This window comes from Gigantopelta aegis, chromosome 14 (genome assembly GCF_016097555.1).
Source record: "Gigantopelta aegis isolate Gae_Host chromosome 14, Gae_host_genome, whole genome shotgun sequence".
NCBI classification, from domain to species: domain Eukaryota; kingdom Metazoa; phylum Mollusca; class Gastropoda; order Neomphalida; family Peltospiridae; genus Gigantopelta; species Gigantopelta aegis.
In genome coordinates this window covers 26,664,064-26,687,981 of record NC_054712.1, presented here as the reverse complement: position 1 = coordinate 26,687,981, position 23,918 = coordinate 26,664,064, and the positions used below count along the sequence as shown (strand labels likewise).

General features: G+C 37.3%; 1 protein-coding gene across 1 annotated transcript in view; it reads left to right on the top strand.

Annotated features, from left to right (window-relative positions):
- The window catches only part of LOC121388429 (serine/threonine-protein kinase Nek11-like), a 42,135-nt gene extending 18,989 nt beyond the window's left edge, over window positions 1-23,146 (top strand). Inside the window, exons 9-14 of the mRNA XM_041519744.1 lie at window positions 1,910-1,985; window positions 7,597-7,720; window positions 10,948-11,139; window positions 11,728-11,919; window positions 15,011-15,095; window positions 15,358-23,146. Of these exons, the coding sequence (XP_041375678.1) occupies window positions 1,910-1,985; window positions 7,597-7,720; window positions 10,948-11,139; window positions 11,728-11,919; window positions 15,011-15,095; window positions 15,358-15,565 (877 nt within the window). The 3' untranslated portion in view covers window positions 15,566-23,146. The remainder of the gene's footprint in view (window positions 1-1,909; window positions 1,986-7,596; window positions 7,721-10,947; window positions 11,140-11,727; window positions 11,920-15,010; window positions 15,096-15,357) is intronic.
- Window positions 23,147-23,918: the final 772 nt, after the last annotated feature.

The window sequence follows — 23,918 nt, the reverse complement described above, 5'->3', positions numbered from 1 at the left end:
TCACAGCGAGTGCATTCCAGACATCTGCTACACTTTAATACACACTTCACTTTCTAAAGTATGTTGGTTATCACAGCGAGTGCATCCCAGACATCTGCTACACTTTAATACGCACTTCACTTTCTAAAGTATGTTGGTTATCACAGCGAGTGCATCCCAGACATCTGCTACACTTTAATACGCACTTCACTTTCTAAAGTATGTTGGTTATCACAGCGAGTGCATCCCAGACATCTGCTACACTTTAATACGCACTTCACTTTCTAAAGTATGTTGGTTATCACAGCGAGTGCATCCCAGACATCTGCTACACTTTAATACGCACTTCACTTTCTAAAGTATGTTGGTTATCACAGCGAGTGCATTCCAGACATCTGCTACACTTTAATACGCACTTCACTTTCTAAAGTATGTTGGTTATCACAGCGAGTGCATTCCAGACATCTGCTACACTTTAATACGCACTTCACTTTCTAAAGTATGTTGGTTATCACAGCGAGTGCATTCCAGACATCTGCTACACTTTAATACGCACTTCACTTTCTAAAGTATGTTGGTTATCACAGCGAGTGCATTCCAGACATCTGCTACACTTTAATATTCCAGACATCTGCTACACTTTAATACGCACTTCACTTTCTAAAGTATGTTGGTTATCACAGCGAGTGCATTCCAGACATCTGCTACACTTTAATACGCACTTCACTTTCTAAAGTATATTGGTTATCACAGCGAGTGCATTCCAGACATCTGCTACACTTTAATACGCACTTCACTTTCTAAAGTATGTTGGTTATCACAGCGAGTGCATTCCAGACATCTGCTACACTTTAATACGCACTTCACTTTCTAAAGTATGTTGGTTATCACATCAAGTGCATTCCAGACATCTGCTACACTTTAATACACACTTCACTTTCTAAAGTAAGTTGGTTATCAAAGCGAGTGCATTCCAGACATCAGCTTTAATATGCACTTCTCTTTCTGTTGATAAAATCTGATATTAGCCACTGAAACCAATGTCTTCCCTCAGTATCACCAAAACCATTGTCTTCCCTCAATGTCACTAAAACCAATATCTTTCTCCAGTGTTATTGAAGCTAAGATCTTCCCTCAGTGTTACTGAAACCAATATTTTCCCTTAATGTCACTAAAACCAATATCTTCCCTCAATATCACTGAAACCAATTTCTCTCATCCTCAGGTATATGGGACAGAGCTATCCCATGAAAGAAAGCTATGTAAGAAATGTCTATCCCACATGGGATATCGCACGCTAACATTTAACATGACATTGTTGGTAATATACAGCGTCATGTGAGATGATAACATTAAAACCTTCATTATAAAAGCTATCTTGTTAATTTGTAGTGTTAAATTTTTATTTAACACATGAAACAAACAGCAAATATGATAGTGTCATTTATTTATGGTCAAATAAAAAAGTTATTGTTCAGCCATCTTAGTCTGTTCATTTAAAATAATAGTTTATTTACCGAATGAATGAGATAGAAAACGTACACCCTCAGTGGTGAAAATTTCGACCATAGGACTCTGCAGGTACACCCAGATAGAAATTTTCACTACTTTGGGTGTACGTTTTCTATCCCGCATGACTGCATATGATAGAGTCTTATAATGTTTCCCCAAGATTACTGAAACCAATATCGTCCCTCAATGTCACTAAAACCAATATATTACCTCAGTTTCATTGAAACCAATATCTTCCAGCTGTGTCATTGAAACCATTATCTTCCAGGTATGTCAATGAAACTGGTATTTTCCAACAATGTCACTGACTCTAACATCATCAAGAATGTCAGCATAGTGGCTGCTTAAAGTAGATTGTGTGGCTTTTTATCGAGCAAATAAAACTATACAAATTATTATATTAACTTTTATTTTACAGGCAACAAGCAAAAATACAACTGATTGAGAACAAGGAGCGAACAAGTGCCATCAAAGAAAGCCTAAATAAAACCACAGTAAGGCCAGACCAATCAAAACATTTTATGTTATATTATAATTATTAATTTTTTCTTGTTTTTGTTCATTTTAAAATATAATGTGTTGTAAAACATGTAATCAGGGCTTCTAGATTATGGTAGACCCACTCCCATGTCTGGTGATATTCAATGTTGGGCTAGTAAATAACTACTATTACCATGCCTGAAAGTCAAATGTTGCAGTTAAGTCTATTTTTTAAATATGAATATCCTGACCCCCACCCCAACCCTCAATGTTAGTGTTTTTAATCTCTATCTCCATATTTAGGTAACATATCTGATTATAACTATTATTTAGTAAAATTATATTAACTTAAAGTAAAATAGCACTTTTCTTTTCAACATCACCTGTCCTTATAACTAGTGTATATTCCCTACGGTTAGTAGACTGCTCCGAACATCCCAACAGCCAATAGGATGGCCTAAATTCTTCTACTGTGTACCCCTTCCTGTTCCGGTCACGTGACTGTAACTTCCTTCTTTTTTCTTCGCTTCTATGGTTCGGACGTTCTTATTTTCGCTCTGTTGTAATCTGAGCCATCTATTTTAATTACTGTGGTTTATTCTTCAATTTATTGTTGTGAGACATTCTATAATGTTGTTACTTTATTACTATACCATTATTTTGGTTGTAATCACTTTATTTAAAGTGTTATGTGAAACTTTCTTTTTTCACGTGTGCTGGTTAAGATTGTCGGTCACCATTTTTAAATGGTGGCTTCTTGTTTACTGCAATTGTACAATTTTATGTGTTTGCTTTCTCATTACAGTTTTGATTGAGAATGTCTGATACGAGTTCTACAAGGGTTGTACGTTCCTGCTCTAAGTGCAGGAAGTTTTTGGTGGGGAGGAGACCTGCATGATGTTTGCCCTGGATGCCATCCGCCTTGCGATATGGAATCACGTTGCCTTCTATGTCTGCCCCTAGGTCCTGCGGAGTTTGACAACTACTTGAAGGTGCTTGCCCAGCATGCAAAGAAGGTGGGGACTGTCTTGGCTGCTACTCCTCCGACTGCATCCATCCTGGAGTCCGTCGCCGAGGTGTTGAAATCACTGTTACTGAGCATGGTCCAGGAGACTATTGTGTCTTTGGCAGCTACAAGTTCATCGGTTCCAGGTCCAGCGGCTATGGTTTCCTCACCGGGACCAGTGACTTAGAGTTTGGCTGATGTGACGGTACCAGTCGCTCCGCCAGTATCCGTGACGGTCCATGCCCTTTAAACGGCAGCCCTTTTGGGGACAACCTACACCTAGAAAGTCTGCCGGATCGGGGAATCGATCCCAAGGCAAGCCTCCCTGTCGTTGATGCCAGCCGGCACACCCAGGACTCCTTAAATTATCATGACCTTTGCCAGACCCTCGACTTTCCGTTGAACAATGACTTTCAACTCACGCTTCTGGTGTGTCCAACACTGGTCGAAACATCCACTGTCCGAGGTCAACTGCAGAGGTATTGGAGAAATTGGGAACACCTCTGTGACGACGTGTTTGTAACAGGGATATTACGACACGGTTATCGGCTGCAATTACTTCCCCACCACCTTTGACCAGATCTCCCAAGGGAAACCTGCCACTCGGGTCCTCATGTGCAGGTCTTGCAAGAAACAGTCAACAAACTGTTAGAGAAGGGAGCAGTACAGAAGATACCTATGCAGTACATCACTCCAGGGTTTTACTCAGAAATCTTTCTGGTTCCCAAGAAAGATTCCATGGACCTCAGAATGATCCACAACCTGGCGTACTTCAACTTACATCATCTCGAACATCCACCGCAGTTCAAGATGTTCACAGCCCGCGATGTGAGAACCGTTATTCAACCAAATGACTGGCTAGCCTCACTGGACATCAAGGATGCCTACCTCCATGTGCCTATCCATCCAGCCTATCACAAGTATCTCAGGTTCGTGCTACAGGGAGTGCACTACGAGTGGATGGTTCTGCCGTTTGGCATTTCGGTAGCTCCTTGGCTGTTCACAAGAATAACAGCTCCGAGGTCCCGGGTTCTCCATCAGCAGGGTATATCATTTTACCCATACCTGGATGACTGTCTTTTGAAGTGCCAGAGCAAGACGAAGTTAGCGGGACAAGTCAGCTACGTACTTCAGTTCTTGAACCGCCTCGGATGGATTGTCAACCAGGAAAAGTCTCTACTGCTACCAACACAGAATCTCCAGTTCATTGGGATTCAGCTGCATACCGATCTGGGACTCCTTCAGGTTCCTGCCGACCGATGGACCAAGATTCAATCTGCGGTATCCAAAGTTCTGGCCGAACCTGTGACTTTCCATGCGTGGCAGAGCCTACTGGGTCTTTTGACCTCAGTCAAGACTTGACTCTACGGGGTCGCTTGCAGTTATGTCGCCTACAAGTCTTCCTGAATCCATTCATCACATTGGACAACCCCAGACTGATGATCAGCCTTCCTGACAACCTTCGGCCCAGTCTTCAGTGGTGGCTGATTCTATCGAACGTCTTAGGCAGAGTCTCTTTGAGACCATTCCAAGCGACCGACCATCTGTTCGTGGACGCCTCTCGAGAAGGTTGGGGAGCACATCTCAACAGTCAGACAACATTGGGGCTGTGGCTTCCAGATTCAGATGCATTGGATCTCAACGCATTGGCCATCAGCTGGGACAATCTGGACGCTTATGCGTTCCTGCCACTAGAGTTACTTCCAAGAGTCCTCCAGCGGTTTCAGGAGTTCCATTGTCAGATACATCTCATCACTCCAAAATGGCCAAGCAGAATCTGGTATCCAGACCTCATCCGTCTTGTGGCACCAGATCCTCTACCTCTACCAGATTGGAATCGCCTCTTGCTTCATCCCACATCGAGACAGCATCATCCAAATCCAAGCTTGTACCAACTACACACGTGGACATTATCTCCGAAGGTTTAAGGAAGAAGGGTTTCTCTTCTCAGACCACGTTGGCGATTTTGAAAGCTCACCGGTCATCCACAGCTGCTGCATATAATGTCCGGTGGTTATGTTTTCATCGATGGTGCATCAGTAAGAAACTGAAACCTCAGACTATTCGTATTGAGAGACTAGCAGACTTTCTGCTGTATCTCCGGTCGACATTGAAACTCAAAGGCTCTACTATTGCTGGTTATGTTTCGGTTATTGCAACTGTTCAGGACTCCGCCACTGGTACTAAGCTGGCTACGATTCCTGAGATCCACTCCATGATCAAGGATTTCAAGCACGATGATCAGGTCCAATGTTTTCGGCCACCAAAATGGGACCTCAATCTGGTTCTGAGGGCCTTGTCTAAAGCACGTTACGAGCCTGCTGCTGAGGCATCTTTAGAGGTTTTGACAAGGAAGACGGTGTTCCTGCTGGGGTTCGCTATGGCGGCGAGAGTGTCAGAGATACATGCTTTGGATGTCGACATGGTGTGTTTTCATCGAGACAACTCTTCGGTTTCACTGGGCCTTTTGATGAACTTTGTTGCTAAGAATCAGCTGCCGGATCAATCTCCTCGCACCTATGATGTTAAAGCACTCTCTTCCATTGTGGGTTCCCATGATGTTGAGGACTTGTCGTTATGTCCTGTTCGAGCCCTTAAGTCTTTTTGCGAACATCGAAAGCGGTTTTTCCTCACTTGCAACCAGAGACATTTGAAAGACATTACTAAGAACACAGTGTCCACTTGGATACGGTCCATGATTCTGTGTGCTTACCAGGCAGAGGGTTTACCTCCACCGTCGGCGTCTAATCCACATGAACTGCGTGCCTTAGCTGCCACCATGTCGCTGCATTTTAATACACCGATTACCAGCATCTTAACAGGGTGTTATTGGGCCACAGACTCCATCTTCGCGAACTATTACCTGAGGGATGTGTCTACCGAAGATGTTGAGAAATTCCATCAGCTGGGTCCGGTGGTTGCAGCTCAAACTCTGGTGTGTTCTGATCATCCTCGTCGTCACTGATGTCTGTTGGATTCAGGACTGCACCCCGAGATGTCCAACGAATCAACAGGTGAGGACTTGACTTTGACAAATTGTTTTTTTGGACACCTTTCTGAAGTTGTGCACTGGTTGGTGCCAGGACTTTTTGTCTGGATAACACTAGTTAGTTAATGTACTGCACACTAACGACCTGTTTCCTACTAATTGAACTAACTTCTCTACTATTTTACTAGTAAGAAAAAATCGGGGTTTTGTTGGTTTAATGTTCTGATGGATGCTTCCACCATATTGTTTGCGTTCAGTATACAATCATGGGTTGGATGGTTACCTAACACCTGCATCCGCGGTGGCGATGCTTACCCACCAATCAGAACCCATTTGTTGGAGGACGAATTTGTGACCCGTTACGTAATTCACAACCTCATTCATCCACACCACTGACGGATGTCACCTTTCCCACTGTCAATACTAACATGCATCTCTTGGAGGATGACCAGCCTCGGTGGCGGCGTGGTAGGCCATCGGTCTACAGGCTGGTAGGTACTGGGTTCGGATCCCGGTCGAGGCATGGGATTTTTAATCCAGATACCGACTCCAAACCCTGAGTGAGTGCTCCGCAAGGCTCAGTGGGTAGGTGTAAACCACTTGCACCGACCAGTGATCCATAACTGGTTCAACAAAGGCCATGGTTTGTGCTTTCCTGCCTGTGGGAAGCGCAAATAAAAGATCCCTTGCTGCTAATCAGAAGAGTAGCCCATGTAGTGGCGACAGCAGGTTTCCTCTCAAAATCTGTGTGGTCCTTAACCATATGTCTGACGCCATATAACCGTAAATAAAATGTGTTGAGTGCGTCGTTAAATAAAACATTTCTTTCTTTCTCTTGGGGGGATGGGCTAACTCCGGCTGGCCTTATTCTTCCCCTGTCAGATTCCTACTGGTCCATGGGGAGAAGACTTGTGCATCTTCGGAGAACGGAATCCGCCACCATCTGTCGAATGCTGCACTAGTTATGAGGACAGGTGATGTTGAAAAGAAATGGAGAAAACTTGGAGTGTTTTCTTTTTTATAGATACATCACCTGTCCTCATGGGATGATTCCCACCCGACCTCCCCGCTTCTAGTTCTCCATGCGAAAAGAAAGAAGTTACAGTCATGTGACCAGAACAGGAAGGGGTACACAGTAGAAGAATTTAGGCTATCCCATTGGCTGTTGGGATGTTTGGACCAGTCTACTAACTGTAGGGAATATGCACTAGTTATGAGGACAGGTGATGTATCTAAAAGAGAAAACACTCCAACTTTTCTTCAGGTTAATTTATAGTCGTGGCTAGTAAATGTTAAAAATCACTTATCCTATAGCTAATGGATTTTAAGAAAAATCCTAGAAGCCCTGATAACTAGTATTGAATGCATTGCCCTCCTCAGACACTGACAATTATGTATCATTATTTGCCACCACCCATCTTCTAAGTTGAAAGGCAAATGATCACACCTGGCCCCTCCAATTGCTTAAATGTGATGCATATGCCCTCAGAGACTAATTTGACAAATTTTAAGTTTTAGCATTTTTTTTTTAAACTGTTATAAGAAGCATTTTTATTAAAAATAATGTTGTTTGATACCTTAAAGTATTAAGTAATGAACCCTGGATGTAAATAAATGTTTATCTAATCAGGTCCCAATCTGGGCATTTGGCAAGGGAGAGGGAGAACGTGTAAGGGAAGCACTGACAATCAAGCCACAGAAGTTAAACGGGAGAAGAGATCACATTGACCCATATAAAGCAAAAGTCCTGGCAGGTAGGTGTGTTTTATACCATGTACCGTATGTGTGTGTGTGTGTGTGTGTGTGTGTGTGTGTGTGTTTGTGTGTGTGCATGTTTTTATTCAAGGGGTGTTTATGCTGCTATACAGAAAACTACAATCTAAATGTAATGTAGATTTGTACTGATTTTAGCTGGATAACATTCTAGTGATTTTGGTGATGAAGACGCCATAAAAGTGTTTTAATCAACATTTGTACATTAAGAACAAAACAACATTAGACTGACATGTATTTTAAACATAAATCACTTTCGTTACAATTTTCTCCTTACACTTTGACGACATCCCAGGGGTTTTCCCAGGGCCATTAGGCGTAGAGGCCCGACACGCCTTGGTCCGTAAAGTAAGCGTTTTGACGGCGTGGAAGCGCCTTAAATCAATTGCCGCTACGCCTTGGTTTGAAGTACTTTAGAAAAACAATTATCACAAGTACGAGCGTGGCAGTCGACTACCTCTTGCAAACAACTTGTGTACCAGTATACCAAGAACACCTAATTACTATGTCAGGTAAAACACGTCCTAAATACCTAACAATTGACCAGTCATCTGCTCACAATTGGTGTTTAGTAATCTACTGGGACTGCTAATCTGTTAGGAAGGCGTTTATGCGAAACGGGATTCCTGTGCCGAGCAATCAAGCTTCAAGGCCGATCAAAGAAGATGCCCATTGACAGAATCAACTGTACTATTTAATTCAATAAACAATAGGTGAAGCACTTTTTAATAGTACAGTTAAGTTGGCAATCAGTAATTTCTATCCTAACACCCCCTTCCCAAAACATACTGAAAACATCCAGGACTCGCACTGTCAGTAACCAATTTAGCCATCGGCTAATTAAAAATTATTTTTACCAAAAAATGGCTAATAAAATTTGCAAGTGGCTAAAATTTTGGCTAAGCCATTTTCTGATGTGAATAAACAGTTACATAATCTATTCGACACCTCAAACATAATAATACCAAATATTCAATTAGCATAATAGCGATCTCGCGACTGGTAACAAGAAATGGTGTTATCCAGAATACAGTGTATGCCTTATGATGTTTGCTAATTTTAATAATCACGGTTATTAATTTTAATGGCGTGCATTCGACATGTATGACAGCAATGTGATGGTAATTCAATGTCTGGAAGATATGTAACTTGCTATTTTAATTTTGTAAAGTCTTTGAACCAAAGTAATGAAAACAAACCGACAATGCATGTCAGTTTGAATACGCATGCCAGTTCAGGGCCGAAAGACATGTCGGCTATCCCAAGGGCTGAGTTCAGCCAGACCGAAAGAAAACAAAACGTTCGCTACACTGGTTTGTGCGCTTCACGTTAAACCAAATGGACACCAATCAAATAGTTCGCAAACGTTAGGAAGAACGTTTGTTGGCTGAACTGAGGAAAGCTCTCGGCGTAATATACGTCACACTTCAGAGTCAGATGACACCCACGTGTCAAGAGACATCGTTGCGGACATTAAACAATACAATTACACAGAAGTAAATCTTGATGTAAATTTGTAGAAAAGCAATAGTTGTTTGCATCAATGAATACCTAACTGCAGTTTTGGTTATTTCCTTTGTCTTTGTTAATTTTGTACCTATGGTCGTGAGCACGCATGCAGATCGCGATCGCGGAAAATGAACATGCAGTATTTATACAAATTGCAGTTACACGTACACTGAATTAGTTTACAATAATCATATTTGTTAGATAATGCTAGATATATATTTGTAAAACTGTGATGTGACATTTAATAAGTTAGCTGGATTTGATTTTATTAACGTTTTTATTTTTTTATTTTTTTTGTTTTTTTATAAATGAATATACTGTGAAGTCAGCATCATTAGCTTAGGTATTTTACAAGCAGAAATCACAACAAGCATTTAACACGACTCTGAAATCAACAGCAACAACATGGCACAAATTATGAAATTGTTGGGGGTGGGGAAATTGATGGGTTATTTTAAAACAAGTTTTAACACACCCCCCCCCCCCCAAAAAAAAAAAAACCCCCACAAAAAAACAAACAACCAACATGATTTGATGGATTGAAGACAAACACTTAACTGTTTTCAACCCACTACCCCACTTCTTTTGGCTTGATTTTTGTGTTATAATGATGCTAAATATGTAAGCGCCTTAAAAAAATCCTGGGGAAAGGCCTGCATCCCACTGCCTTCATCAGGATGTCACTGAAACAGGGAGAAAATTGTAAAGAAAGTGATTTATGTTTCGATTTTTCCCATTTTAGGATTTTCTTACAGTGTTATATTATTTTAATTTCAGCTGGACAAGAGACTAGTGATTACGCTAATGATGAAGACATAAAAATTCATTAATTGACATCTGTAAAGATTAAATTATGCTGGTTTCATTTGGACAAAATTCCAATGATTTGGATGATGAAGAAGACATAAAATGCTTTAATTGACACTTGTAAAGATTATAGTTTTCTGGTTTGAACTTGACAATATTATATTATTCTGGTTTCAGCTGGACAAGATTGTAGTGATCCTGATGATGATGTATAAAAATTTTCTTTTATTAATGAATGAATGTTTAACGACACCCCAGCACGAAAAATACAATAGCTATTGGGTGTCAAACCATGGTAATGCAAACAAATAAAGTGATGATCAACATCAATATAAAAATTCAAGATTTAAATAAAAACAGTGTAAAGAACTGTGCAAAAATACAAATATCACGGATAGATACTGACTTTTACTCAAAATTTCAATTTGTGCTGTATTGGCCATTCTCAAAGAGAATGTTACACCCCTGCATCACGGTGAGGTTACAGCACGCGCAGGGGAAATTTCTTTTAATGAACACCTGAAAGATTTTGTTCTGGTTTCAGCTGAACAAAATGGTAGTAATTATGAAGACATCATAAAAATGCTTTACTGGACACATGTAACGATTAAATTATTTTGGTTTTAGATGGACAAGATTCTAGTGATTACGATGATGATGAAGACATCATAAAATACTTTACTGGACACATGTAACAATTATAAATATTATTTTGGTTTCAGATGGACAAGATTCTAGTGATTACGATGATGATGAAGACATCATCAGATGCTTTACTGGACACATGTATTTTGGTTTCAGATGGACAAGATTCTAGTGATTACGATGATGATGAAGACATCATCAAATGCTTTACTGGACCCATGTAATGATTATATTATTCTGGTTTCAGCTGGACAGGATTCTAGTGATTACGATGATGATGAAGACATTGAGTTTAACACAGTGATCGACCGGTCGACCCTCACCTCCTCTACGCTCAGTCCTTACAGCAAACTCCTTGACCCCGTGGACCGGCCCATAACTCCAATGAAAGACACAATGGTATACGATCCCAGGAACTCATCTTTAGACTTTAAAGATGGTAGGTAGAACCTGTTCACAGCAGTAATCTTAGCTCAGTGGAGATAACTTTGAATAATGAGTTGTGGATGCATAGATATAAATAATGTACACTTTTTTTTTTGGAAAACCAAGAGTGTGAAAAACTGCACTTCTCAAAATAATGCAAGTCTGAGTGAAAGTGTGGTTTGTTATTTGGATATTTTGCATCCCTTGGATTGAATTTAAGGATGGCAGAGGCACAATCACGCTCATGCTCCTTCAAAATGAAAGTTTGATAATGATGAACTAAAAGTTTTTATAGGCTGTTTACAATTATAAACAAATTCACAGGCATACAAACCATACACTAGAAGGTTGGGAGTGTAGTTTTTTAAAAAGAAAAAAAAAAAAAAAAAAAAAATTCTGAAAATATTCCCTACAAAATCAACATTTTTGATGTAATGCTTTTATGAGACGGGAGGGCTTACTGAAACGTGTTAATGAACAACCCCAAAGTGAAGCACAATTTGGAGCAATAACAGCAATCCACTCCCACCCACCTTCATCTGAAATTATTTGAGTCGATTAAAGTTACTGTTAGCAAACTGCTGTCTTCTGAAACTTTTAGGTATACCTGATCAACCTGAGCTTGCTGAAACCTACTACTCACAGTTTGAATTTGACCCTGATGATGAGGGGAGTGGTGATGATGATGGCGATGATGATGTGGTAAACAGCGATGAGGGAACACTTGTCGCTGGGGACGACGAAGAGGATTTTATCAAGTGTTTGCAGGGAGCCTTGGACAAAAGTGATGGAGGTGACCATTATATAGCAAACAGAGACAGTGATTTGTTAATTTGTTCACTCATATCGTATTAGTTACATATAACAAAAGTGATGGGGGTGACCATTATAAAGAAAACAAAGACAGTAATTTGTTAATCTGTTCTCTCATATCATATCAGTTACATATAACAAAAGTGATGGAGGTGACCATTATAAAGAAAACAAAGACAGTAATTTGTTGATCTGTTCTCTCATATCGTATCAGTTACATATAACAAAAGTGATGGAGGAGACCATTATAAAGCAAACAAAGACAGTAATTTGTTAATCTGTTCTCTCATATCACATCAGTTACAGATAACAAAAGTGACGGAGGTGACTATTATAAAGCAAACAAAGGTAATAATTTGTTAATCTGTTCTCTCATATCATATCAGTTACATATAACAAAAGTGACGGAGGTGACTATTATAAAGCAAACAAAGGTAATAATTTGTTAATCTGTTCTCTCATATCATATCAGTTACATATAACAAAAGTGACGGAGGTGACTATTATAAAGCAAACAAAGGTAATAATTTGTTAATCTGTTCTCTCATATCGTATCAGTTACATATAACAAAAGTGACGGAGGTGACCATTATAAAGCAAATAAAAGCAGTAATTTGTTAATCCATTCGCTCATATCGTATCAGTTACATATAACAAAAGTTGACCAGGAAGCAGAATATCTGTAAAGTAAAAGACGTTATTAGTGGAAACATCATCCTAGCCAGCTAATGTATAATAAAATATTATGAAGGCATATCTTAGCTTCATGCTTAATACAGCAGCCCATATATTTCTCACTGTATTACAGTATTAATTGTGTTGTGATTGTCTGGGATCACTGGATTGAAAGGGTTGTTAAATAACCACTGTTAAAAATTAAAAAATATATATAATGGAAAACCCCCAAACAATGGCTGTTACCCAAATCCCACCCATCTTATAAGATTAAATTTAAAAATTGTGGGTAGTTGAGAAAGTGTTTGTGTTTTGAGTAGACCTACAAAGTTAAAAACATTTTAGTCATGATAGCATTTTGACATTACGTAATAACATCAATTGAATGTCATTTGAACTCCTACATGTATTCTGATGGAAAAAAGAATAATGGAACACATAAGTAGTGACATTAAATATTGATTTCAACCAAACCCCTCATCCATAGTGTCAGGAAACTAACTCTGTTACCTAGGAACATCAAATATTGATTTCAACCAAACCCCTCATCCATAGTGTGAGGAAACTAACTCGGTTACCTAGTAACATCAAATATTGATTTCAACCAAATCCCTCATCCATAGTATCAGGAAACTAACTCTGTTACCATATTAGTAACATCAAATATTGATTTCAACCAAACCCCTCATCCATAGTGTCAGGAAACTAACTCAGTTACCTAGTAACATCAAATATTGATTTCAACCAAATCCCTCATATCCATAGTATTAGGAAACTAACTCTTTTACCATATTAGTAACATCAAATATTGATTTCAACCAAACCCCTCATCCATAGTGTCAGGAAACAAACTGTTACCATAATAGTAACATCAAATATTGATTTCAACCAAACCCTTCATCCATAGTGTCAGGAAACTAACTCTATTACCATAATAGTAACATCAAATATTGATTTCAACCAAACCCCTCTTCCATAGTGTCAGGAAACTAACTCTGTTACCATATTAGTAACATCAAATATTGATTTCAACCAAACCCCTCATCCATAGTGTCAGGAAACTAACTCTGTTACCTAGTAAAAGCAAATATTGATTTCAACCAAAACCCTAATCCTTAGTATCAGGAAACTAACTCTGTTACCATATTAGTAACATCAAATATTGATTTCAACCATAGTGTCAGGAAACTAACTCTGTTACCTAGTAACATCAAATATTGATTTCAACCAAACCCCTCATCCATAGTGTCAGGTAACTAACTCTGTTACCTAGTAACATCAAATATTGATTTTAACCAAACCCCTCATCCATAGTATCAGGAAACTAACTCTGTTACCATAATAGTAACATCAAATATTGATTTCAACCAAACCCCTCATCCATAGTGTCAGGTAATTAACTCTGTTACCATATTAGTAACATCAAATATTGATTTCAACCAAACCCCTCATCTATAGTGTCAGGAAACTAACTCTGTTACCATATTAGTAACATCAAATATAGATTTCAACCAAACCTCTCATCCATAGTGTCGGGTAACTAACTCTGTTACCATATTAGTAACATCAAATATTGATTTCAACCATAGTGTCAGGAAACTAACTCTGTTAGTAACATTCAATGCCACCTTACATCTTTGTATTTTAAACAGACAGACATCACTGTTAGTAGTCAATTAAATTTGATTTAAAATGTCATTTGTAACCATAATTCTTTCCATCGGTATATTATGCCACTCCATGGACAGATCAATTTAAATAGAGAATAACTAGTTAATGACGTCGGATATCTACTTTATCCTGTGAAGGTAAGAATGGGAAGCAGAGTGGAATTTCTCATTCGGCCTGAACAGGATAAAGTGGATATCTGACATCAGTAACTAGTTATTATCTTTATCCTGCAGACCATAAAAATTAAGGGGAAAAGCTATTATTTCTATTATTTCAGCCACATTGTATGATGATCTAGAGGTAATAGGCTGTGTGTATCATGTCACATGAGTGACGTCAAAAGTTATATCCTGCTAGTAGCAGGATATGACTTTGCTTTATCCATCATCATATTCTGTCAATAGAAACGGTGGTTGCAGGATAAAATGTATTATTATTACTAGTAAAGTAGTCGATTTGATCGTACTGTTGGTGTAAAGTAGTCGATTTGATCGCACTGTTGGTGTAAAGTAGTCGATTTGATCGTACTGTTGGTGTAAAGTTTTATTTAATTGAAGGTCCAAGCTTCAACATTTTCAATGCAAAAATCAGTTTTGTTTATTAGAACCTTGAAATATTAAAATGATAATACAACTGTAAGAAAGTTATAGAAAACACTTCACGGATATGTTTTTACATGAAAGTGTTAAGCATAAACTGTTACTAGATTGCCTTTCTTATTTCAGCAGGAACCGTAACATTAGCAGATGACACAATATCCGGTGCCTTTGGTTCTGTAGCACGAGATGTGAAAATAAAAAAGCTTCGAGCGTATCCTTTTGAGAAAATTATATAATAACACATTTACAAAATTAAACATTTGTCCTTAAACTTTTCACTTTTGACAAAGCCACTGTGCTCATCTTTGTAGATTTGTTTAATGCAAAACAGAAAAGGGACATACCTTGGAAACTAGGTTCAGTGACTTTAATATTGTAAAAGCCAATCATGATAGACTGATTGTGTATATTTATGATACACTATTTTCTTTCCATTACCTGTGTTATTGTTCATAGTCCTTAACTGACATCAGTGAATGTGAGAAAATGCTGACGGTTCCAGTGTTTGAAAAGGCGTATGAATACCTCAAGAATGCACGATATGGAAAAGACAAAGATGGCTGCAATGAAAAGGAAATTATGGATGGGCTGCGGAAGTTTGTCAAAAATCCATCTGACTGTTTTCCTATCGATCAACTGCTATTTCTAGAGGAACAAGTCGAGATCTCAAAAAAGAGTTAAAAATAATTAATACATTAGACATTTTCTTGTTACAATTTTTTTTTATTGGTATTAATTTATTTTCTCTTCTGCTGTATGTCAGAATTTATTTTTACCAAAAATATTTTCTACAGTACTTTTGTCTAATGCTCCAAGTGACAAAAGTATATTAAATTTATATTGGTTTGTCCAGAGACTGAATTACAAAATATTAGAGTATAAAACAATATGGAAGCAGTAGTCTTTAGCCAGTTTTTAATGGCAACAGGTGCAAAACTACATTGTTATGAAATTTGTATCTTTTTATTTTGAAACTATTGGATGTTCCATTTAAAGAGTAACGAAGAATGGATAAATTTATACATTATGTTGATGGGTAACAAGAATAGACAAATTATTTTAAGAACTATTGATATGAATGGAACATCCTATAGTTTATATTATATTTGACAGGTTCAGAAATGACAGATGTTATTCTATGTTTGTATGTCAATATGCAGCTATGCATTTACAGTTGTGTGCAGGTATACATGACATTAGATATTGAAAACAGAATTACTTGCATTCTTAGTGAAGTAATTGTGTGGTAATATATGAACAAGATAACTCCAAGGAGAAAAATGTGAAATATTTTTATGTTTGTACAATATATTAAATGAGAAATTAGTTTTTATCTGTGGCTGGTCCTGCCAATATGGTCCTGGGGCCTAAATCACTAAAGTCGCACAATTTTGCGATCTTGCAGTGCAGTGGAAAAAGACTTGAAAGGACGATGCAATATTGCTTAAGAGATCTTAGGAGAGCCTTGTGAATTAGGGTCGTGTTCTACTGGTACTGATTCTCGGTCTGATTCAGACAACCTGAGGCTTTGTTCATGCAACTCAGTGAATGCAATGCAAGATCTAGTCTAGGACTTTTCAAATAATAGATGGAGAGTCAAAATATTTTGGACTGTTCACAAAAGAGATGGAGAGTCAAAATATTTTGGACTGTTCACAAAAGAGATGGAGAGTCAAATATTTTGGACTGTTCACAAAAGAGATGGTGAGTTAAAATATTTTGTTATTTGAGGCAGTGTTTCACAACATTTTTGAAATGCAAATTTGTTGACTACTTTTCTAAACTGATGTGGACCAATTTTAAAATTCCGTCCATTTTTATAAGTCATATTATGCTAGATTTGTTTTTATTAATCCTGTGAACCTACATAGACTCTGCTTCAGGTAAGCATCAGGTAGGACTGGAGATTAAAGCCACTGGCCCTAGTTCCTACAAAGAGTAAACTAGTTTTATATATTCCAGTTGTTATTTTGCCGTAATACTTACAACTTTTAATTACAGTACCGTAAACTGAGACAAAAATGTCAATGACCATTTGGTCAGTATGTGCACCACAATTCACTGTGCACATTTCAGACATCTCTACACAATTTTAAAATAATAAATAGTAGCTACTAATCAATTTTCAAAACCAAATATTCCCTGAATATAAATTTTGCATTATTCATACCCAAACTCAAGACATAAAATTTATATGCATTCATCATTTTCATTGCAGATATGCATAGAATACACCAATAGTTGTTTGCGAAATTTAGATGCTGTGAACATACATGTTTTAAAAAAGAAACCATGTTGCAATATTAAGTTAGGCCTACAGAAATCAATTTTAATAAATCTAATGTGTTTTTGGTCATCCTAATGTTTGTAGCAGATCAAAATGCATTGTACCTTGGAATTAGGGTTAGGAACACTCATTTAGGCCATCCTTCAAAACATTTAACCTGCAAGGCTGTGCCTTATTGGAAGGGAAACATCCAAACAAGTACATGTACATTAAAGTTTTAACTGACAATTTACAAAAAAACTTTTTGTCTTGCTGTTGAAAACCCTGTTACTGCATCCTGATTCTTTTTTCACTAACCCCGAATTACTTTAAGCTTTACCTGTTTACTGTAACTTGACCAGCTCACCTTTTTCAAAAGTAATTTCTTTTTGTGTTTTTTTTTTAATAATGATACTATAAATTCAAAAACAAATTTAACAAAGAGAATATCATCTGACTCTCTGCTATACTAGTGGCCTAATATTTTTTAAAGATGGCCTTATTAAAAATTTGTTTTGCATATTTACTTCTTTCTCATCATTAACAATCATTATTATAATAGTAGTACCTAGTACCTACACTATGCGGAAGTATCTTGTTAATGATTGTCACCCTGCTGTTTTTACAAGTTGTCAAAGGTGGAGTGAAAACTATTTAAATGTCTTTAGAAGTGAACAAGATATTTTGCTCAATGTTTTGATTATTTCATTGCTCAAGGTTATTCTGCAATAGTATGGTTAGTGTGTGCTGTTAGGAAATATTGATAAAAACGAAGCTCTGTAGTGGTTTGAGGGTTCAATTCTTACACATTACAGTTATTTATTTTTAATTACAAGGAATGCAACAAGATGACAGCAGTTGGGGTGGAGGGGAGGGGTAACTATATATTAATTAGTCTTTCAGCAGTGCCCCTCATCCCCCCACTTCTGACACCTATGTTAAATATATTTATTATTCCGGTCTAAAACAGGAAATGGTTTCTGTTTTAGCCAATTTTAGAAATTTGAAATATATTTTTATAAAATTATTTATGTGAGTAATATTTGAATTTTGGATTATTTAAATACAGTTGTTTTACTCAGTGTGTACAAAATGAGCAACTGATTAATTTGTCTATTGATGGGGTGGAGTCTACTAATATAAATATGATTCCGCAGTGACATTTACTGTGTAACTTGGTTTGACCGGTAGTCATGGCAGTTGTTGATCTTTACTCATGCTGAGTTAACGTTATTAAAAAAAATTAATGTTTAATTCTTAAAGGTTGGAAATAAAACTTATGTTATTAAAATCTATTTTACATTCTTTTTTAGTAATGAAGTTATAAAAATTGTATCTTATATTCTAAAAATATATTAAACTAGATGAATATGTATTTATATTCACAAAAAAACAGTCATGACACAAAATATACTTATTGAAATGGGGAAGTAAGAACTCTTTGAAACAGAACTTGCCTGAAATGTGTTGTTTCTTTCTTATAAAATCTTTTACTATTTTTTTTCTAATTTCCCTACAACAGACTACATTTTTTTTTTATTGTTGGCATGTTTGTGCACACAAATAATTACAAATACATTTTTATCATTCCAAACCATATGGATTGATTTCATTCCAAAACCATGTTATAAAGATATTTGTCCAGTGATTATTGTTCTGTATTTTAAAATGTGTGTATTGTTTATGCCATTTTGTACTCGAATATGATTTTGTTTGAAAAGCTGTATTAATTGTTTTATTCATGCTTGATTTTGTTTTGACCCATTCTAACCCATGCAGCATGACTGATAAATTAAAAGTTGTGGTAGGCACTGACCTGCTTGTGGGAAGATGCATGTAAAATATATGTTGCTGCTGGTGCGAAAAAGCACCATCTGTTATTGAGGCCTTACACTGGCAATGATTTTACTTTAAAAGTCTGCAATACCTTGTGCAAAATGCTAGTAACTAATCGAGCAGTTTGCACAAGGTTCCTTTAAGGGTGAGCTCGGGTTAGTTTGTGCCTGTATACATTGTATTATAGGATGAACTGTCTCATATATTCAGAGGTCATTTTCATTCTGCGAGAAAGAATATATTTATATGAAATGTGATAAATCGACAGTGTGATCATGAAATGGGACTTGATTTGTAGCTGGTGCAACCCATCCTGTATTTGTTCCAAATTGTGTAAATTTTGAGTGAATGTTTTTGTGATTTCTTTTCTGAATTCCTTTTCCTGGCTGCAGGGCCTATTTTTGTTTTGCCTTTATGAAGTAAAAAGGTGAGATACAGATATTACATTTCTAACGGTGACAGAGGCATTGGCATAAAATTTTGCATTAAAGTTTAATGTTAAAACTTTGATGTTTACACCAGTTTTTCAAAAACTATAAGTCTTAGGTCAATGAAACTTGGTTTATAGTTTACGGGTGTTTATTACAGTGCACTGAAAAGGTTTGTGGTAGGTGAGACATTTAATTCTGTTGAATTCTTGTGATAATGCTGAAGTCATTACTCAGCATTTAGGCAGCTGCCAACTTATGTCCTTTGTCCTTTGTGATTATGTGAGGTTGCAGGTGATAAGATATGCCTAAAGAACGATGAGGGTTATGTAGGTCAAGTTCTCATAGTGGGACGTAGCTCAGTGGTAGAGCACTTGCCTGAGGTGTGATGGGTCAGACGATTGATTGCCCTCAGTGGACTCCTGTCTTAACCAGCACCTTACAACTGGTACATCAAAAGCTATGGTATGTGCTGTCCTGTCTATGGGATAATGAGTAGCCTATGTATTCGCAGTGAGTGCTTTATCTCATTCTCTAGATCTAATGTCAAAGAAAAAACCCAAACAGATATAATTTAAAAAGTGCTGAGGTGTTATTGAAACAAACATTCCTTTCTTCTGTACACAAATGTTCAGGCCTGCAGGAAAGATATGTGATGGGTGTGTGTGCGTTGGGGTACATGCCCAAATGTATGTGTGTGTGTGTGTGTGGCATATTTGTTTATATATAGTTGGATGAAAAAAAGACAATATTTTGACTCTAACAATTGCCACGCACGCACGCATGCACGCACACACACACTCACACTCACACTGGATCCTATAGGTCTACGGCCCATGTTACACAACGATCTTATTGCTAAGATAACCTTAAATGCATAATTCCTTCATTCACTTAAAGTGATCTTAGTGGTGTGATCGCTTCAGGGTTTCAGATGTATGTATTCTTTGTGAAAGGTGGACATTGCCACTTTTAAGGTGTTTTTAGTATGAGCCTGCAAGTGATTAAGGAATATATAATTATATTTTCTAGACTGAAATACTGTTGGACTTTGGTTTTTAGACCGTCCAGTTATATACCTTGATGCCTGTGATATAACTTATTTAATTAATATGAATTATTTTGTGTGGCTTGTTTTTTCAGTCAATACATATAGACATATCAGTATTCATTTGGTGTGTTTTTTTCTTTTGAACTAAACCAGGTTGTGGGATTTCTTTAATAGTTTCTACATTGCAGTGATGTACATAAATTATGTAATAAGAGACCATCTGTGCAGGGAAACCAGAGGGTTTTGGGGTTTTTTGGTAGAAGGGTGTGTGTGCTGTGACACCCATTTCTCTAGTTTTAAAATGATAAAACTGTTCATTTAATATTAGGTGTGTGTACAGGAGGGTGGGGGTTGGGGTGGCAGGTGGTTGAGGGTCAAAACCCCTCCCTGCTCAAGTAAATTTATCTTTTTTTCAATGTATTTCTGGGAGGACATGACCTGATTTCCCTTCATAATTGATACATATTTAAAATATATCTTTATATAAAAACACTGCCTTCTTTATTTGACAGTCTTAACTACTAATACCCTATCTTCCTTACCTACCAAAGTCATGTATTTCACAATATTTATTAACTGATTGTGAATGTAAAGGCTTTTAATTTAGTCCCAACCCCTTACCCATTACAAACTTCTTTTTTAATGCATTTATTTATTTATTATTATTAAACACATTTTTTATCCCACTGCCACCTTCCTTTCTCTCCTGTGAATTCCATCTCATTTCTTCCCAATAATGCAATCATCCTATCTTTCAACTTCTTTCACTGTCCACCTCTACATCCCAGTCCTTGTCTCCAGCTGCCCGTCTCATGCCACACATCTGACATTTCCCATCCTCTTTAGCTGTGGGCTTAGTGTAACCAGTTGAAAACTTTATACCTGTGTCAACTCATAGCTCCTTTCTCACTCCACCACTGGTCAAATACAGAACCTTTTAATAGTACATATTGTGAAGATATTTATGTTACAAATTATGTTGTATTAGAGATTGCGATTTATCCATCTCAGAATCATAAACAACTGCTGTTCAAGATGGTTACATCTTGACTTGATTTCATTAATCTTTATATGCAAATGAACATTTTGTATTTTGACATTGGTGTGTTGTTTCCCACTCTTGGGTTGGAGGATAAAAATAACAACAGATTAATGATGTAGAATATCGGCTAATAATCTATCAATGACAAATGTGGGATTCCTCATTCTTACTAAAACTGGGCGGTATACAGTGTGTACTGTTCGGTATCAATATCATGTCAGTACCAATTTACCGTACCGAACAAATTTCAAAATCCTGAAATTTTGGTATTGAAAAATGTTTCCTGCCATTTATTAAAGCACTAACAATATATTTGACAAATGCAAAATGTGTTGGTATAAATCAGACGAGAGCCTTGTGTGTGGAATTTTATTTTATTTAAATGAAATTAGCTAGTGAGCCTTAACTCGGGCATGCATTTAAAGCCGAGTATACTGAAAATACAGCTTGATGCCGGTATCAGTATTGGTATTGTGTCAATACCGAGTACCGTACTGATGCCGAGGTAAATCACCCCCAAAATACCGATACCAATGCCGAACCTCAAATTTCAATACTGCCCAGCTCTAATTCTTACCTCAAAGATAAATCCAATAATCCACATCATTAACATGTTATCCTTTATTTAAACAAGGATTTGCCAGCCAATTCTATATAATATCTATATATGTATTTTAAATAATATTTACAAAAACGTATAAATATCTGCTAGTTCACCTAGTTTGAAAATGGTGTGCTAGGTCGGAGAAATTCAGGAGACCAGTTTTAGTATAAGGAGGGAGGTGGGTTTGTCAGTAAATGATGTGTATATGTATGTATATATATATATATGTATGTACGCATGTACGCATGTATGTATGCATGCATGTATGTATGTATGTATGTATGTGTATATATATATAAGGGAAGTATGTGTATATGAATATAAGGGAAGTAGAGTTGATCCAGGAGGATGAACCTCTGCCATGGGAAAATGAGGTTATTTCAGTGTTTTACCGTAATGAGTTGGTAGGTGAAATTTCACTGTTAAATTTTGACCCTTTTTTTTCTTCTTCTTTTTAAGAATGTTGTTGTTTGGTAGCATATGAGTGTGGTGGGATAGATACCCCCGACAATGTGCCACCCACATCTTGCTCACTTGTACTTGTCGACTGTCCTCCTGCAATGGACTGCGAAACATGCCATATTTATTTACTACATGGAATACCTTTCTGTGTGAAACGTTTTACTACATTTATGTAGAATGTTTTGATATTCAGAAAGCTATACCACAGGCTTCAGAAGCAGTCAGCAACTGTGGTGGCGATGTATGTTATTAATCTGCCTTTCAACTGGGGGTTAAGGCAACCCTTATTCTGACCTTTTCAGCTTCAGAGTTTGGTGGGAAGGGAAGGGGAGAAGAGAGACACTGTCCCAACGGCCCCATACTTCTAATGCCTGTTTACTATTTAGAATATTTAGCTTCAGAATTTTGTTATTTGCTTGTCGGTATTGAGCTATGTAATAATAATATACTGAAGAATAGCAAGAAAGATACATGTATATTAATATGTGTGTGTGTGTTTAAACAGAGTTTGTGACTATGTTATTGTTATAACAAACCAATATTTGTAAATAAAATAGTATTACAATTGTGAAATACACTTATGTTATATTTAAAGAATTATTATTATTTATCAGGTCGTGACATCAAAATACACTGTTCAAGATGAAAAGTAGAGTTTGTTTTATTTAACGACGCCACTAGAGCACAGTGATTTTTTATCTTATCATTTGCTATTGGACGTCAAACATATGGTCATTCTGATGCTGTTTTTTTAGAGGAAACCCGCTGTCGCCACATATGCTACTCTTTTATGACAGGCAGCAAGGGATCTTTTATTTGTGCTTCCCACAGGCAGGATAGCACAAACCATAGCCTTTGTTGAACCAGTTATGGATCACTGGTCAGTGCAAGTGGTTTACACCTACCCATTGAGCCTTGCGGAGCACTCACTCAGGGTTTGGAGTCGGTATCTGGATTAAAATCCCATGCCTCGACTGGCATCCGAATTCAGTACCTACCAGCCTCTAGACTGATGGCCTAACCACGAGGCCACTGAGGCCAGTGTGTTCAAGATGAAAAGGCACAGGAATTTGATTCCCCCAACTGACGGAAGTGGAGATGGTTTTCTCTTCAGATTTCCTTACCGCAAAGGGTCTGGATGAAGCTTGGTGGTAAAGCATTCACCTGCTGTGTCATGGATCCCATGATCCCATCCCCACCACTGCCCAATGACTAATACCTCAAACACATTGGTATGTACTGTCCTGTCCTGTCCTGCCAATGGAAAAATGGATATAAAAGAGTCCTGTGATTTCAGTGTGGAAGCAGCACATTTCTTGCTCTTTACCCAATAGTAAAGCACTCA